General features: G+C 42.8%; 1 protein-coding gene across 4 annotated transcripts in view; it reads left to right on the top strand.

Moving 5' to 3' along the window:
- drp2 (dystrophin related protein 2) overlaps nt 1–17634 on the top strand; it is a 437530-nt gene that overhangs the window by 281446 nt on the left and 138450 nt on the right. For 3 of the 4 annotated variants that reach the window (XM_034181709.1, XM_034181707.1, XM_034181708.1), the window contains one exon: nt 2677–2833. In XM_034181709.1, the coding sequence (XP_034037600.1) occupies nt 2677–2833 (157 nt within the window). Of the gene's footprint in view, nt 1–2676; nt 2834–15289; nt 15297–17634 lie in introns of those variants that run through there. The other variant, XM_034181710.1, reaches the window with a different exon arrangement.

Raw genomic sequence — 17634 nt, 5'->3', positions numbered from 1 at the left:
GACATTACTACCAAGCTTTGTTTTGAGGTGGTGCACTCCTTCCCTCTTTTCTTCGGTCACTTTTGAGCAGAGTTGGTGTTTCATCACTGCAACCGTTCTGCTGGATCACAGCATTTCCAAAAAGCACAGATCCATGAAGTGGCTGATGTTGGCGCCTGTCAATTTCCATGTTCTGTTATCGCTGCATTAATCATGGAATTGTGCATGATAATGATTTGTAAATCATTTTGTGTTCTTTTATCGGAAGAAATTTACTTAGCCACCCACCACAGACTATTGTAATTAAAACAAAATCAAGAAAATGAGTTTGAAGCACAAGCTTTCAGCTTTGAGTTGAAAATTTACATCTAAATCAAGTAAACATTGTAGGATTTTCAGCACTATTTGCACACTTGCCTGTTTTAAAGCAAATACTTGCAGTGTTCTGCAGTAGCAAAGTTGATCAACTAACCTCAGTCTAATTGAGCGTAGATTTAATTTGATGATGGAAAAAATATGCACAAGGAACCACAAGCAGGAACTAAAAAAGAGCTGCGAAACATCAAGAAAGAAACCCAGTGAATTACTAAGATCATCTAATCTCTTTGAAAAATGGCTCCCTTTGACATATCTTAGTCTTCTTTGCTTTTTGTTTTTCCAAAAACTGCCAGACCAGATTGAAACATTAATTGTAATTTAAAAGCAGCAGAACCGAACAGACTCAATCTCCATAACATTTACAGTAGGGTATTCAAACAAGCAATCAATGGAACCTGATTCATCTAATCCATCCTGCCACAATTGTATTTGTGATATATTTAAAAATTCAGCACATATATTGTTTCATATGTCTCTGGGTGAAGTTTAGATTTTTTTTTTTGCTGTGTGGATAGTAGGAGTAACGCAACGATGTCTACAGGTACACTGTTGTCAATCAGAGGAAGTTACTCAATTTTTCAATTTCAGTTTATTTTTATTTATATAGCACCAAATCACAACAAAGGTGCCTTAAGGCGTTTCACACAAGTAAGGTCTAAACTTACCAACCTCTAGAGCAAGCACACAGGCAACTGTGGTAAGGAAAAAGTCCCTCTGATGATATTGAGGAAGAAACCTGAAGCAGACCAGACTCAAAAGGGTGATCCACTACTTAGGCCATTCTAACAGTGACATGGTTTTTTACAAAGTTTTGCAGAGCTGAAGAACAGAAAACAGGAAATCAACATCAAAAACATCTGCTGCATCAGCTTCAGGCATGGCATCTCATGGTCAGTCCAGCATCCCGTTGTCCACAGATGCCAATCCCATGCAGTGCTCTCTGCATCTCGGACAGAGAGAAAAAGAGCAGAATCAGTCGGCCGGAAAAACTACACCTAATGTATAATTCATCAACATTAAATCGACAGGAAAGCAGAGCATATACTAATACATTAGCACTAAGCTTCACTAACAAACCTAGAATTTAGATAAATTTGCGGCCGTGACCTGTTGCGTTACTAATAAAATTAATTTAAAAGGAAAGGAAGCATAGTCCATACTATACGAGAAGGAGAATAAATACATCTTAAGTCTGGACTTGAAAGTCTCTACAGAATCTGACTGTTTTATCTCCATAGGGAGATCATTCCACAAAACAGGTGCATGATTAGAGAAAGCTCTGTGGTCCGCAGACTTTTTTATTCACCTTAGGGACACAAAGTAGTCCTGCACCCTGAGAACGCAGAGCCAGAGCCGGTACGTAAGGTTTAATTAGGTCAGCTAGGTAGGGAGGTGCTAGTCCATGAATAATTTTATAGGTTAATAGCAACCTTACAATCTGGTCTCACAGAGAAGAAGCCAGTGAAGAGACACCAAAATGGGTGTAATGTGGTCAAACCTTCGACTTACTGTCAACAGTCTGGCACCAGCATTTTGAACCAATTGGAGACCCCTAATGCTGGACTGCTGTAAACCAGAAAACAGAACTTTGCAGTAGTCCAATCTAAAAGAGACAAACGCACAATCAGGGTCTCAGCATCAGCCATCGACAGGATGGGACGAATCTTCGCTATATTTTACAGGTGGAAGAAAACAGTCCTCGTAATATCTCTAATGGGTAGGTCAACGTGCAATGTGTGATCAAAAATCACCCCATGGTTCCTCACTTTGTCAGTGTGATGTATGACGCAGGAGCCTAGATTAAGCAAAAGCTGGTCAATCAAGAACCATCATTTTGGTCTTGTCCGAATTTAAAAGTAAGAAATTGCTGGACATCCAGCCTTTCACTGACACAAGGCAATCCTCTAAGGATTTTATGTATATGAGGTTACCAGCAGTCATCAGCATAGCAATGATAGGTAATCCCAAAATGCCGCAATATGTGCCCAAGGGGTGATATATGCAGGGAGAAAAGCAGTGGGATCCCATATTTCATATCACCAAGGTTGGAGGTAGTGTTGTTGTACAAAACACAATGAGAACGACTGGTTAGGTATGATGTCAACCATGTAAAGAGAATCCCAGTAATCCCAAAATATTTTCCAGCCTATCAGTTAGAATACAGTGATCCACCGTATCAAACGCAGTGCTAAGATCTATTAATTGATGCCGACACGACTTTCTGGCGAGGTCACAAGTCTTCTTTATGTCTATTTTTGTGACTGTTTGGTTAAATATTTTGTGTGTGTGTGCGTGTGTGTGTGTTGTGTGTGATGGCAGGGTGCGACTTGAAGCCTTCTCCGACAACAGTGGCAAGCTGCAGATCTCCCTGCAAGAGATCATAGAGTGGCTGACTGCCAAAGATGAGGAGCTCTCAGAACAGCTGCCCATAGGAGGTGATGTGGGAGCCGTCCAGCACCAGCGGGAGTTCCACCAGGTACTAGACAATAATACTTTTCACTGCAGGTATATACTTCCTGGAAAAACACTCTATAGAGTTTTTATTCTACCAAGGGAGAATTTATGTTTAAAACAGAAGCACGTGAAGTGTATCATATAAAAAATGGGTACGTGCGGCTGTGCAAACCAGAATTAAGTCTTAAAGCTACACATACATACGAGGTCTATTAGAAAAGTATCTGACCTTATTATTTTTTTCAAAAACCATATGGATTTGAATCACGTGTGATTACATCAGACATGCTTGAACCCTTGTGGGCATGCAAGAGTTTTTTCACGCCTGTCGGTTACGTCATTCGCCTGTGGGCAGTCTTTGAGTGAGGAGTCGCCCACCCTCTCGTCATTTTTTCATTGTTTAGGAATGGCTCAGAGACTGCTGCTTTGATCAAAATTTTTTCAAAACTGTAAGGCACAACTGAGTGGACACCAGTCGATAAATTCAGCTGGTTTTCGGTAAAAACGGCTGATGAGAGATTTTGGTCTGGTAGTGTCGCCGTAAGGACGGCCCACGGCACCTGATGGCGATCTGCGCTTCGAGGCGGCAGCGTCTCGCCGTTTCAAGTTGAAAACTTCCACATTTCAGGCTCTGTTGACCCAGTAAGTCATCAGAGAACAGAGAACTTTCAGAAGAAGTCGGCATGAGGAGTTTATTCGGACATTCCATTGTTAACGGACATTTTGTAATGAAAGAACGTGCAGGCAGAGTCGCATGTCGGGCCGGACCCGACCGCGGGGGGTCGCGACAGGAAAAACACCTCTGTTGGAAACCTTAACGGACAAGTTGGAACATGCCCAAGCTGTTAAACAATTTCTCAGTTACTCACTTGTTGAAAGCCATCAAAAGCCGCCTGAATTTTACAAATGGTTTTCAACACGGAGGTGTTTTTCCTGTCGTGGCACACACAGATTCGCCGAGTCGTCACGGAAACGACTCGGCGAATTTGCGCGCACGTCTTTCATTAAGAAATGTCCTTAAACAGTGGAATGTCCGCATAAAGTCCTCATGCCAGCCTCTTCTGAATCTTCTCTGTTCTCTCACGACGTCCTGAGTGAATTAAGCCTTAAATTAGGATGTTTGCAGGTCGAAACAGGCCGACGACGGCACCTGGAAGCGCTGCAGGACGTCCAGCTCTGTGGGAAGTCCTTACAGCGACAGAAACACCCCATAATCTCTCATCAGCCGTTAAACTTTTCACCGAAAACCAGCTTAATTTCTCGAATAGTATCCACTTGGATATTCCTCACAGGTCCAGAAAAATTCAGCCGAGAGGGCGGGACCACATCTCACTCAAGGCCTGCCTACAGGGAAATGACGTCACCGACACGCGTGAAAAAACTCACGCATGCGCACGAGGGTTCAAGCATGATTGGTGGAATCGCACGTCATTCAAATCCATATAGTTAAAAAAAAAATAAAAGGGTCGGTTTATTGTCTAATAGACCTCGTATATTCTCCTTCTCACATACACATGTTGACCATCTGAATATATGCATGAGAAAGTGAAAAGAAATGCATAAGTGAGTGGAAAAATATATGTGTGCTTTTGAGAATATAAGAACAAGCACATTGCCCGTTGGGATCCATGGGCTCTATATTGGCTCTAAAAACTGTTGAGGTCTAAGGTTCTAAAAACATTCTGGACTCACACCATTCCAATTCATTATAGAAACTTTGCATAATTTATTACCACCCTTGAAAAATCTCAGCTACCTATGTTATGATAAACACTACCCAATCTAGAGCCAGTGGATCCTCACAGGCATGAAGTCAGCAGGAATTGTTGCACTAGGGAGTCATTGCATCTGTTAATGTAGACTTAACCGAAGTTGTGGGCTGTGCAACCCAGCACAACTTCTGAACTGAGGGGGGTGTTACTTATCTCATGAAAGCTACAAGCCCTTCTGTTCATCCAGCATGAATGTGAAACCAAACCACCTTTTTGTCTTTGAAGTGTTGTATTTATAATTTAACACTGATTCATGCTGTCTGACTACAGTCTATATGCTCGATATACATTTTTTTTACATGGGGAAATTTTGTGTTAAAGGACATAACGGTGGAAAGGACAAGACTCCTTCTGTGCTTTTCCACTTTTAATGCAGAGTGTTTGAGCCTGGATTGAATTAGTGTGAAAATGGATGTAGGGTGAGCTCAGGGTCATGCGCTGTGATCTGTGATATGTGAAACGTGCGCGATGACTCTGTCACTGACATCCAAGAGATGCTGCATTAGAAAGAGGCTGCGTGAAACGTGACTGAATATTGCTGAATGTTAACACGGTAAGTGTGAGGGCTGTGTGAATTGAAGCAACCGTGTGTGCACGGCGGAGGATATCTGCTGGCGGCATTGACGCTCATCAGTGATGTTGAATAAAGCAGAGTTAATTATCCATTATGACCAATCACCTCGTATCTCATTAAAGGATCGTAAATTATTGCATTAATGATTTGGATGATATTAAGATTTATTTGTTCTTGTCCTCTGCCCGTGTTCAGAACACCCAGTTCCTGCTGCCGTGGGCAAATTTTTACTTTGCAGTTACAAAGATTGTGATTGTTGATGTCGTTTTCTCATCTTTATTTAACCAAGCATACTGACTGCGTTCTTATTCACAGCTGTGGCCCGGGAGGGTTGATGCAGCAGGACGACACATAATCATAATCTGCACAAAACATTTGTCTTTTCAGAATTAGGCACATGAGCATTTTGATTACCACTGACCCACAAGAGTAGCAACAGTTTCACTTCACTTTCAGGTATTAACGCTTATTGGTGTTGCCGAATGAAGGCCACCGCCACTTTCTATAATCATCCTTGATGCTTCACTGCTCACGGAAAACTATATACAGCAGTGAAGCTGCTATCATCTCAGTAATCCTTCAGTAGCCTTTTGTAAAGATTACTTTAAAGTGCATGGCTTTAGAGTCAAAGAAGTTCCCTTTCTGCCACGACTCTGATAATTACTGCAGGCTTCAGTGGTTTGAACTCACTTTCAAGGCCATTCAAGGGCTTGTATTGCTGGAACAGCACATCACCTCCTGAACTCAGACATTGTTCCACAATCACCAGATCATCACTAATTTACATTTTCAGTAAGTAGTTTTTTGAATTTTTATGGAATGTTGAGACCAATGCTTGTTTTAAATGCTGAATAATAGAACCGAAATTCCTGTTTTAACTGAGTCTGTGCAGGGGAATACATGATTAATTTTACCAGTGTCATACACCAATCAGCCATGACATTGTGACCACTGATAGGTGAAGTGAATAACAGTGAATATCTCATTACAATGGAGAGCAGGGGTGGTGGAAAAGTGGTTAATGCGCTTGGTTTCAGTTCAGAAGGCTCCGGGTTCAAACCCCACCCCTGCCACATTTCTCCATGTAATGTGGAGTTGCGTCAGGAAGGGCATCCGACGTAAAACCTGTGCCAATTCAACATGCAGATCCACCTTGGATTTGCAGTGGTGACCCCGAGTACAAACAAGGGAGCAGCGGAAGGGACATACTATCTCATTACAATGGAGCAAGTTAACATTTTATCCTCAAAGATGATGAGCTGCAAACTTAAGAAGTGGGGATGCATGAAGATTTGAGTGACTTTGTCAAGGGCCAAATCTGTAGCTCTTGTTCCTGGTCTGTATGGTTGGTACCTACCAATAATGGCCAATTTCAATTTGTTTTCATTTATATAGCACCAAATCACAACAGAGTTGCCTCAAGGCGCTTCACACAAGGAATGTCTAACCTTGCCAACCCCCAGAGCAACAGTGGTAAGGAAAAGCTCCCTCTGAGGAAGAAACCTCAAGCAGACCAGACTCAAAGGGGTGACCCTCTGCTTGGGCCATGCTACAGACACAAATTACAAAACAATTCACAAAACGAATATACAGGAAATGTTGCCGGTGCACAGGAGGATTTATGGAACAGATACCACACCCATCTCTGGATGGAGCCACATCCAGAGGATCCGCATCTAGGTGGCCACAGGAAAGAAAAATGATGAACTGGCATGGGGTCATGTGGCATGTGCTCGACAAACAAGTTGGACCAATGGAGGCCCCACTTCACATCATACAGGATTTAGAGGATGTGTTGCTAATGTCTTGGTGCCAAACACCACAGCACACCTTCAGAGGTCTAGTGGAGTCCATATTTCAACAAATCAGTTATGGTTGCAAAGAGGGGACACACACACAATATTAGTAAGTAATATAGACCATGTTTAATTTAATTAGATAATTGAATAATTGCTTGTGGTTGTACATGTGCCTGACATTATGCAGTGCTGTATACTAGTGTGCCTTAACTGAGAGAGTGGCGTCAACTCAGAACATTGCGCCATTTTGCATCCAACTGCGCTGAACTACTGAATGAACCTTTTATATTTTCAACTTTTTTAAAATCATTTAACCACAAACAGCAACACATCCAGGTACAGGTGCTATCAAAATAAATATAAAAATAGTTAAGATATCAAATTTACATAAATTTACAATTTATGATGATTTATTTAATTAATTTAAAGCCTGATTTATGCAGTTGCAGCTCTGTAACTCTGTGTCATGCAATGACGTGTGTGACAAGTTCTTCGTCTCTAGATTATGCTTCATTCTGGACTAATTTGACCCTCAACAAGCTTTTCTTTCTACAATCATCACCTCCAAATCAAAGGTAAGCTGTACATTTTCATCTTTTATGACTCTGTGCTGTAAAGTTGCAGACTTTTTGGATCCATTTTTAATCAGCGTGCGCACTGTAAAAACTGTTATAATATGATGGCAGACGAGTAAAAGCAGCAAAGTGTCAAATCACAGCCTTCTGTGTCTGTGTTAACAGCTGCACGTCAAGCAGCTGTTAACTCAGACACGGTGCGAAAAAATAAACGGTCAGGCTTTTAGTCACAGAAATGACTCCGGTCCCACTTTCCTCAAATCGGCGAGTGTCAGAGAGCTGGACTTTAATTTGTACCTCTGTTACTTTGCAAGTCCAGACTGCTCAGGGTTTTTAATGGAAATACCTTGTGATCGGACGGGACATTTTATCGAATGTGAGCCATATGTATGTAATGGATTAGTTACAGTCAGGAGGCGCTGATCATCTACTGGGAATCCTGAATCGGGACCTGTGCCTCATTTAATGACCGGGTCAAAATTCCCTCTGAAATTTTTTCTCTGCCAAAAGATTTGATCCATTATCAAAACAATCAACGTGTGCACACTGCAAAAAAACTATTGAAATATGATGGCAGACGAAGCAGTGAAGGCAGCAAAGTGTCAAATCACAGTCTTTTGCGTCTGATTTAACAAGCGCACGTCCAGCCTGGAAATACACTGCGATCAAACAAGACATTTTATCCAATGTGAGCGAAAATCTGTTATACAAAATCCATTATATACAGTGTTTATTACATGGAAAACAATACAAAAACTTTGGGACTTTTTTGTCCAGTGACTGTGAATATCTGGCTTATACGATGATGTTTAGTTGAGTTTTACTGTACATGGGACTGAACAATAAATTTACCTCTAAAAACTTTGACAGTGATGTCGCTTCCATCCCACACGGCTGACTTTATTTTCCCAAAATCTTCTTCTGTTCGCATCTGAAGGGAATCTGTACATCTTGAAGCCCTTGTGTCTATTTGTGCATCCAAATGCACAACAACCCAACAGCTCATAAATAAATGAAATAGCTGGATTTACATGCAAACAGATTAACAGCCAATACTATTTTGCCCCAAGATGGCACCATGAGTCACGTGACCGATTTTTTTCGATTCATCATGTCACCACTCTCTCAATTAAGGCATACTACTGTATACCACATTGCACAGCCAGCGCTGACCCAACACCCCTCCATACCAACTTTTTGAACTTTCTTAAAGGTTTAGTTAATTATTTTTCTGCCACGACATTTCATACTTGTGCCACACTTCAGGACGTAAACAAAGCTCTCCTCCTCAGCCACTCTTCCTCCTTCTTCCCTCCTCCACATTGAGCATGAAAGGCAGTTGGAGCCCTTTAACAAGTCTGACAGCTCTGAAAATAGTAAAATGCCAGACTTACAGTGCATCCGGAAAGTATTTGCAGTACTTCACTTTTTCGACATTTTGTTATGTTACAGTCTTATTCCAAAATGGATGAAATTAATTTTTTTCCTCAAAATTCTACACACGATACCCCATAATGACAAAGTGAAACAAGTTTTTTTTGTTGTTGTTGTTTGCAATGTATTAAAATTTAAGATTAAAATTAAGAAATCACATGTACGAGGTCTGTTAGAAAAGTATCGGACCTTATTTTTTTGCAAAAACCTGATGTATTTGAATCAAGCCTGCTTGCGTGAGCCAACCTTGAACCTTCGTGCACATGCGTGAATTTTTTCCCGCCTGTCAATTGCGTCAGTTGCTGGCAAGCAGCATTTGTGTGAGGACATGTGTTATGTACTCCGTGGATTTTTATTGCAAGGAAAATGACAGAACGACTGGAACAGCGCTACTGCATCAAATTTTGCCAGAAACTAGGCGACAGCCAGGTGGAAACGCTTTGGAAGATTCAGACGGCTTTTGGAGATGATGCAATGAGCATCACACGGATTAAAGAGTGGTACAACTGGTTTAAAGACGGTCGCACAACGGTGGAGAGCGCGCTGTGCTCTGGTTGGCCATCAACATGCCGAAATAACGAGATCATTGCCAAAGTGAACGCTGTGGTGATGCTGGACCATCGTGTGACTGTCCGAGAAATTGCAGAAGAAGTGGACATCAGCACTTTTTCGGCACATTCCATTGTGACAGAAAATTTGGGCGTGAAAAGAGTTGTGGCGAAATTTGTGCCAAAGTTGCTGACGACGGAGCAAAAGCAACTTCGTGTTGAAGTCTCACAGGACATGCTGGACTTCACAAAGAGTGACTCCGACTTCATGGACACCATAATCACTGGTGATGAGTCCTGGGTGTACGGGTACGACCCGGAAACCAAATTCCAGTTGTCACAGTGGAAGCATTCCACGTCACCAAGGCCAAAGAAGGCCTGCCAAGTGCGCAGCAACGTCAAGGTGATGCTGACTGTTTTCTTTGACTCCCGCGGTGTGGTACACCACGAGTACGCACCACAGGGTCAAACAGTCACCAAGGAGTACTACAGGGATGTCCTCTGTCACCTACGTAATGCTGTGCGGCGCAAGAGACTGGAGTTGTGGTCAACAGGAAATTGGCGCCTCCATCATGACAATGCTCCAGCACATTCCTCGCACTTAATTCAGACTTTTTTGACAAAAAAACAGACTCCGGTGGTTAACAGGCTCCTTACTCTCCTGATATGGCCCCTTGCGACTTCTGGCTGGTCCCCAAACTCAAGATGCCATTGAAAGGAACGCGATTTGAGACAAGAGAGGACATTATGGCTGCAATGACAGCGGAGATAAACTCCATTTCAAAATAGGCTTTTTCAGAATGCTTCCAACAGTGGCGGCACTGCTGGGAGAAGTGTGTGGAGTCCCAAGGAGACTACTCTGAGGGTGATTAGGTTTCCAACACTCCAGGTATGGCAGTTTTTTTTTTCCCAGCCAAAGGTCTGATACTTTTCTAACAGACCTCATGCATAAGTATTCACAGCCTTTGCTATGAAGTTCAAAATTGAGCACAGGTGCATCATGTTTCCACTGATCATCCTTCCACAGATATGTTTCTACCGCTTAATTGGAGTCCACCTGGGGTGAATTCAGTTGATTGGACAGGATTTGGAAAGACACACACTTGTTTACATATAAGGTCCCACAGTTGACAGTGCATGTCAGAGCACAAACCAAGCATGAAGTAAAAGGAACTGTGTGTAGACCTCAGAGACAGGATTGTTTCCAGGTACAAATCTGGGGAAGGGTACAGAAACATTTCTGGTGCTTTGAAGGTCCCAGTGAACACAGTGACCTCCATCATCAGACATTTGGCTCCACCAGGACTCTTCCTAGAGTTGGCTGCCTATCTAAACTGAGCTATCTGAGGAGAAGGGCCTTAGTCAGGGAGGTGACCAAGAACCCGATGGTCACTCTGTCAGAGCTCCACCATTCCTCTGTGGAGAGAGGAGAACCTTCCAGAAGGACAACCATCTCTGCAGCAATCCACCAATCAGACCTGTATGGTAGAGTGATCAGATGGAAGCCACTCCTCAGTAAAGGGCACATGGCAGCTCACCTGGACTTTGCTAAAAGGCACCTGATGGACTCTCAGACCATAAGAAACAAAATTCTCTCATCTGATGAGACAAAGATTGAACTCTTTGGTGTGAATGCCAGGTGTCATGTTTGGAGGAAACCAGGCGCCATCACTGCAGTGAAGCATGGTGGTGGCAGCATCATGCTGTGGGGATGTTTTTCAGCAGCAGGAACTGGGAGACTAGTCAGGATTGAGGGAAAGATGAATGCAGCAATGTACAGAGACATCCTGGATGAAAACCTGCTCCAGAGCACTCTTGACCTCAGACTGGGGCAACTGTTCATTACAAAGTTTACAGAGTTTTACAAAACTGAAGAAACAGAAAACAGGAAATCTAACAACATAATAATATAAAGAAGAACCAGTGCCACACAGCAATCAGCCATCACATTGCTTTTTTCCTTTTTCCTCATCTGCATATATAGTAATGGTAAATGCCACACTGGCAGAACCATTTATATACATATATACAATTTGTTCTTGCAAGACAGATAGTATGTAGTGCATGAGTGAACGTGGTGTGCATGTGTGACCTTCATCTGCCCTTCCTGGTCAGCCTATAACATTTTATTTAAAGCTAACAGATAACTTCTATCAGGAAGGGCTGACCACCAAAACAACATGATAACAGACAAGAATGAAAGACAAGTGGCAACAGTAATAACTGTGAAGTGATGAAAAGTGAGACACCAAGAAGACAGGACCCCAGCAATACAACATTCCAGGACAAACAACCACACATGAACAAGCAGTGACAGCAACAGCCTGTTGTCTAGTTAGTGAGCATCCATACCCTATTCTTGGACACCAGAGTCTTGATCCACTTGAGAACACCCAAAACCGAATTGCAGTGACGGCCACAAACACACATCCATCCACACACAGAGATCCAGATCACAGCTAAATAACTGATCACTACTGTGGCTGGTGTGTTGGGCCAAGACAAACGTACAGAACCTTACCTTATGACGTGGACCACTCCGGCATGCCAGGAGCCATACGAGTGATTGCATGCAACTGATGGAAAGAGGTGTAGTATGCAGGGCCCCAGGAGAAACAAGGAGAAAAAGGACAGTAGAAGGGCACAGGCACCAGGAAAGGCACCCGCCAGGGCCACCAGGGAAACCCGACAAACCACCAGGGGAACGGCCAAGGCGTCAGCCATGACATTATGACCGCTTGTGTTCCTCATTCAGCAGTACAATGACCCTAAGCACACAGCCAGGATATCAAAGGAGTGGCTTCAACTCTGTGAATATCCTTGAGTGGCCCAGCCAGAGCCCAGACCTGAATCTGATTGAACATCTCTAGAGAGATCTGAAAATGGCTGTGCACTGACGCTCCCTATCCAACCTGATGGAGCTTGAGAGGTGCTGCAAAGAGAAATGGGCAAACTACCCAATGATAGGTGCACCAAGCATGTGGCATCATATTCAAGAAGACTTGAGGCTGTAATTGCTGCTAAAAGGTGCATCAACAAAGTATTGAGCAAAGGGTGTGAACATTTATGCACATGCGATTTCTTAGTTTGTTTGTTTGTCTCAGTAAATTTGCAAAAATTAAAAAAAAATGTTTTTCATGTTGTCATTATGGGGTGTTGTGAGTAGAATTTGAAGGGGAAAAATGAATTTTCCCCATTTTGGAATAAGATTGTAACATATCACAATGTGGAAAAAGTGAAGAGCTGTGAATACTTTACGGATGCACTGTATACGGAGTGAATTAAGAATATCTTCTTAGTTAGAGCCATATTTTGCCCTAAATGTGATTTTTTTATGTATTTCTGGACAATAGCTGCTGTCATTCCATCTTGAAACGTAACAGCTATGCGGTAAGAAATGAGTATTCAGTAATTTAATGACATTCCCATAATCCCTCTGGCAGCCCCCAGCACTTCCCAGAATGCACTGCGGTGCCAGCAAAGTTCCGGTGTCTCACAGCACATGTACACAATGGCTAGCGAAGACGTGGATGGTATTGATCCAGCGGGTTCACGGGCGATTATGATGATGACACATTCTCCGAACGGGTTAGTTAGAGGAGGTGTAGCACCTGTGAGAGACTTCTGTCGTGCCTCGATGTTGTCTTGTTGTCCATATTTCACGAGGTTTGTTTACATTGTGCCCTGAACCAGTGTCGCAGACGCCCTGCCTCCACTGCGCATGCGTCTTTTCGGAGCTCAGCAGCTTGTCTGAGACAGTCTCTTCACCTCTTAAATCATTTTAAAGTAGGGTTGCCAACTCTCTGAAAAATAAATAAGGGACACCTCACCGCCAGGGCCGACCGGCCGACTGACCATTGCCTTCAGACCTTCCCAGCGTCTGTGTGAAACAATTTTTAACCATTTGACTGTTGACTTGACCCTGAATTTAGGTAGATGCATACATGCATTTGTTCTGATATGAACACGTGGAAAACAAATTATTATTTAGCAATTTATTTTTAGTGCAAAATAAATTTTCACTCACAATTTCAATATGAGCATTCTGTCTTCTTTAAAAATAAATCTCTGTAGTGCTATTGCTTAAGTTAAAATTGTATAAATTAACAAAAAAAAAAACAATAGAAAATTTGCATCATCCAAAACAGTGTAACAGTGCAAAACAATGTAACAGTGCACATTTACACATTTAGTGTAATAAAAAGTGCAAAAAGTAAACAATACTGTTGTCGTGCACCTTTTCCACCCAGCCATTTTCCTTTTCTCATTCGCCCCTGTATTTTTGCATTCTTTTTTGTTTGTTTTTTTTTAAGAGGAGGAGTAACGACGTTACAGACATTGCTGTCCGTAGACATATCTGCAGTGCCAGTGTCGATGTCTGTATCAATATCAGCCATGCTGCTTTGTTATTGTCGTCCAGCGACCGTCGTCGGCTCATGACGTCGGTATCTTCTTTGCGAGCAGATGTCCCTCGACCAATGAGATAAGAGTGATTCTGTATTGTCAACTCATGTCTGTCAGCTCATTGGTGAAAAGCAGGAGAGAGGCTGGGATCAAATTTACCGTACGTTTCCATATAAAGCGCCAGTCTGTTGTGTGGGCCGCTGAAGAGGAGGTACTGCTGGCCCACCACCACAAGATGGCGCCCTGCTTGAAGTGCGGGCTTCAAGCACGAGAGGGCGTCGGAGCAACCAGGAGTGACAGCTGTCACTCATCATCCGTACCAGCTGTCACTCATCCACTACTCATCACCACCACCATAAAGGCTGGACTGCAACTCCACCTCCCCGCCGAGAAATCAGCTACCATTCAGGTAACTTTCTCTGCTGACTCAAATCATTGAGTGATAACCTGAACTTCTTTTGCAGCCGTTATCCTGTGGTGTTCTGCCTTATCTGTGGGAATGGCGTTTGGTGTGATCAGCGACGGCTTCGCCTCACACCCCAAACCAAGATAAGTGGTTAAACAGGAGCTGCACGAGTGTGTGATTGGAGGTGGAGGTTCTCCCTCCTTTACTGAACACTGACTGTGGGAGTACTGAGTGTGCGAACTCACACTCATCAGGACTGTCTCTGTTTTCTGCCAGCAGTACCGGGTCTGACTGCTGAAGACAGCGGCCACCTGGCGGCTCCGGTGTTCTTCAGCTCCGTTGGTGGTGGAAGCTGTGTGGGGATCCAGCTCTTCTCTCGCCAGGCGTCTTCTATCGTCGAGCCTGCCCACACGTCACCTGGTGTATGATTGACAGTCCACCATATTGTTATTGTCTGTACGTCGTTGTGCGATTCACAACATTAAATTGTTACTTTTGGCTTATCCATTGTCCGTTCATTACCGCCCCCTGTTGTGGGTCCGTGTCACGTCACTTTCACAACACCAGTCAATTCCATTGACATTTTACAGACTTGTGATTCTCACAGAAATACGGGACAAGAGGGTAGTTGTAAAACAGCTAACTGATCACCTGCAGAGGAATGGTCTATTTGAAGAGTTTCAGTCAGGTTTTAGAATTCATCATAGTACAGAAACAGCATTAGTGAAGGTTACAAATGATCTTCTTATGGCTTCGGACAGTGGACTTATCTCTGTGCTTGTTCTGTTGGACCTCAGTGCTGCTTTTGATACTGTTGACCATAAAATTTTATTACAGAGATTAGAGCATGTCATAGGTATTAAAGGCACTGCGCTGCGGTGGTTTGAATCATATTTGTCTAATAGATTACAGTTTGTTCATGTAAATGGGGAATCTTCTTCACAGACTAAAGTTAATTATGGAGTTCCACAAGGTTCTGTGCTAGGACCAATTTTATTCACTTTATACATGCTTCCCTTGGGCAGTATTATTAGACGGTATTGCTTAAATTTTCATTGTTACGCAGATGATACCCAGCTTTATCTATCCATGAAGCCAGAGGATACACACCAATTAGCTAAACTGCAGGATTGTCTTACAGACATAAAGACATGGATGACCTCTAATTTCCTGCTTTTAAACTCAGATAAAACTGAAGTTATTGTACTTGGCCCCACAAATCTTAGAAGCATGGTGTCTAACCAGATCGTTACTCTGGATGGCATTTCCCTGATCTCTAGTAATACTGTGAGAAATCTTGGAGTTATTTTTGATCAGGATATGTCATTCAAAGCGCATATTAAACAAATATGTAGGACTGCCTTTTTGCATTTACGCAATATCTCTAAAATCAGAAAGGTCTTGTCTCAGAGTGATGCTGAAAAACTAATTCATGCATTTATTTCCTCTAGGCTGGACTATTGTAATTCATTATTATCAGGTTGTCCTAAAAGTTCCCTAAAAAGCCTTCAGTTGGTTCAGAATGCTGCAGCTAGAGTACTGACGGGGACTAGCAGGAGAGAGCATATCTCACCCATATTGGCCTCTCTTCATTGGCTTCCTGTTAATTCTAGAATAGAATTTAAAATTCTTCTTCTTACTTATAAGGTTTTGAATAATCAGGTCCCATCTTATCTTAGGGACCTCGTAGTACCATATTACCCCATTAGAGCGCTTCGCTCTCAGACTGCGGGCTTACTTGTAGTTCCTAGGGTTTGTAAGAGTAGAATGGGAGGCAGAGCCTTCAGCTTTCAGGCTCCTCTCCTGTGGAACCAGCTCCCAATTCAGATCAGGGAGACAGATACCCTCTCTACTTTTAAGATTAGGCTTAAAACTTTCCTTTTCGCTAAGGCTTATAGTTAGGGCTGGATCGGGTGACCCTGGACCATCCCTTGGTTATGTTGCTTTAGACGTAGACTGTGGGGGGGTTCCCATGATGCACTGTTTCTTTCTTTTTTTGCTCCGTATGCATCACTCTGCATTTAATCATTAGTGATCGATCTCTGCCCCCCTTCTCGGCATGTCTTTTTCCTGGTTCTTTCCCTCAGCCCCAACCAGTCTCAGCAGAAGACTGCCCCTCCCTGAGCCTGGTTCTGCTGGAGGTTTCTTCCTGTTAAAAGGGAGTTTTTCCTTCCCACTGTGGCCAAGTGCTTGCTCATAGGGGGTCGTTTTGACCGTTGGGGTTTTTCATGGTTATTGTATGGCCTTGCCTTGCAATATGGAGCGCCTTGGGGCAACTGTTTGTTGTGATTTGGCGCTATATAAGAAAAAAGTTGATTGATTGATTGATTGACAAACTGCGTCCCATTTCAGGTCAATACGGAACGCACACTTTTATTTCCAAATAAGGGATGATTCCGTTTTTCAAGGGACGGTTGGCAACCCTATTCTAAAGTCAGTTTTAAGCAGAAACGAGGCCGCTTAAAACAGAAACAAGGCGAAACTCTGTGATGCTTTGAAATGACCGGCGCGCAGTGAACGCATCAGCTAACAGCTCCTGTAGCTGCAGTGTTCTGATAGCTTCCTCTGTCTTTTGTGATGAAATAATGCTGAATTTATGCGGAAATGATTGTTGTACAAAATCTTCAGATATCTGTCGCTGAGATAGATGATGACTGGAGTGCAGTTTGAAGCAGAAACAACGTGATAATCGGTGAAAAGCAGCTAATGCATGCGCAGTGAAGGCAGTGCGGACTGATTTTTGGGGGGGACCGTTGGGTCTGCGACACTGGACCTCTACTGAAACTGACTTCTCGCGTGAGTCATGGGCCGTGAGATGGTGTGAGATTCACAACTACAAACAGCGAATTGCTGCCAGACTGAGAATATAAACAGGGAACAGAAAAGATGAAGACACAGAGGGAGGGCTGCTTCATTCATTGCACAGGACTGTATTAATTCACTAAATATTTACGTGTTAAATAATTTTTGGCTACTATATTAATGTCTAAAATGTCAATCAATGCAGCTTTAACATGTATTAGGAGCTTGGAAATGTGCAGCTACATACACACTATGCCTGATTGTGTTAAGCACAGGCTTCAAACAAAAATAGAACCCATGCAACGAACTCCAAACAGATAAAAGTTCAACAAGGAGGAAAAGGGGTTCCACATGGTAAGCAGGGAATGACAAACATTAGGCTGAGCACTGTGGGTTAGAGGAAAAAAAACTGATAAAACACAAGGGTTAAAAAGGAGCAAGAAACAGAATACAACCAGCATTCAGCATTCATGTTTTGCAATTAACGGTTTGTGGATAATACATGATTT

Source organism: Thalassophryne amazonica, chromosome 11, assembly GCF_902500255.1.
Source record: "Thalassophryne amazonica chromosome 11, fThaAma1.1, whole genome shotgun sequence".
Taxonomy (NCBI): domain Eukaryota; kingdom Metazoa; phylum Chordata; class Actinopteri; order Batrachoidiformes; family Batrachoididae; genus Thalassophryne; species Thalassophryne amazonica.
Note: the sequence above shows the minus strand (reverse complement) of the source record. Positions and strands in the feature narration are given on the sequence as shown.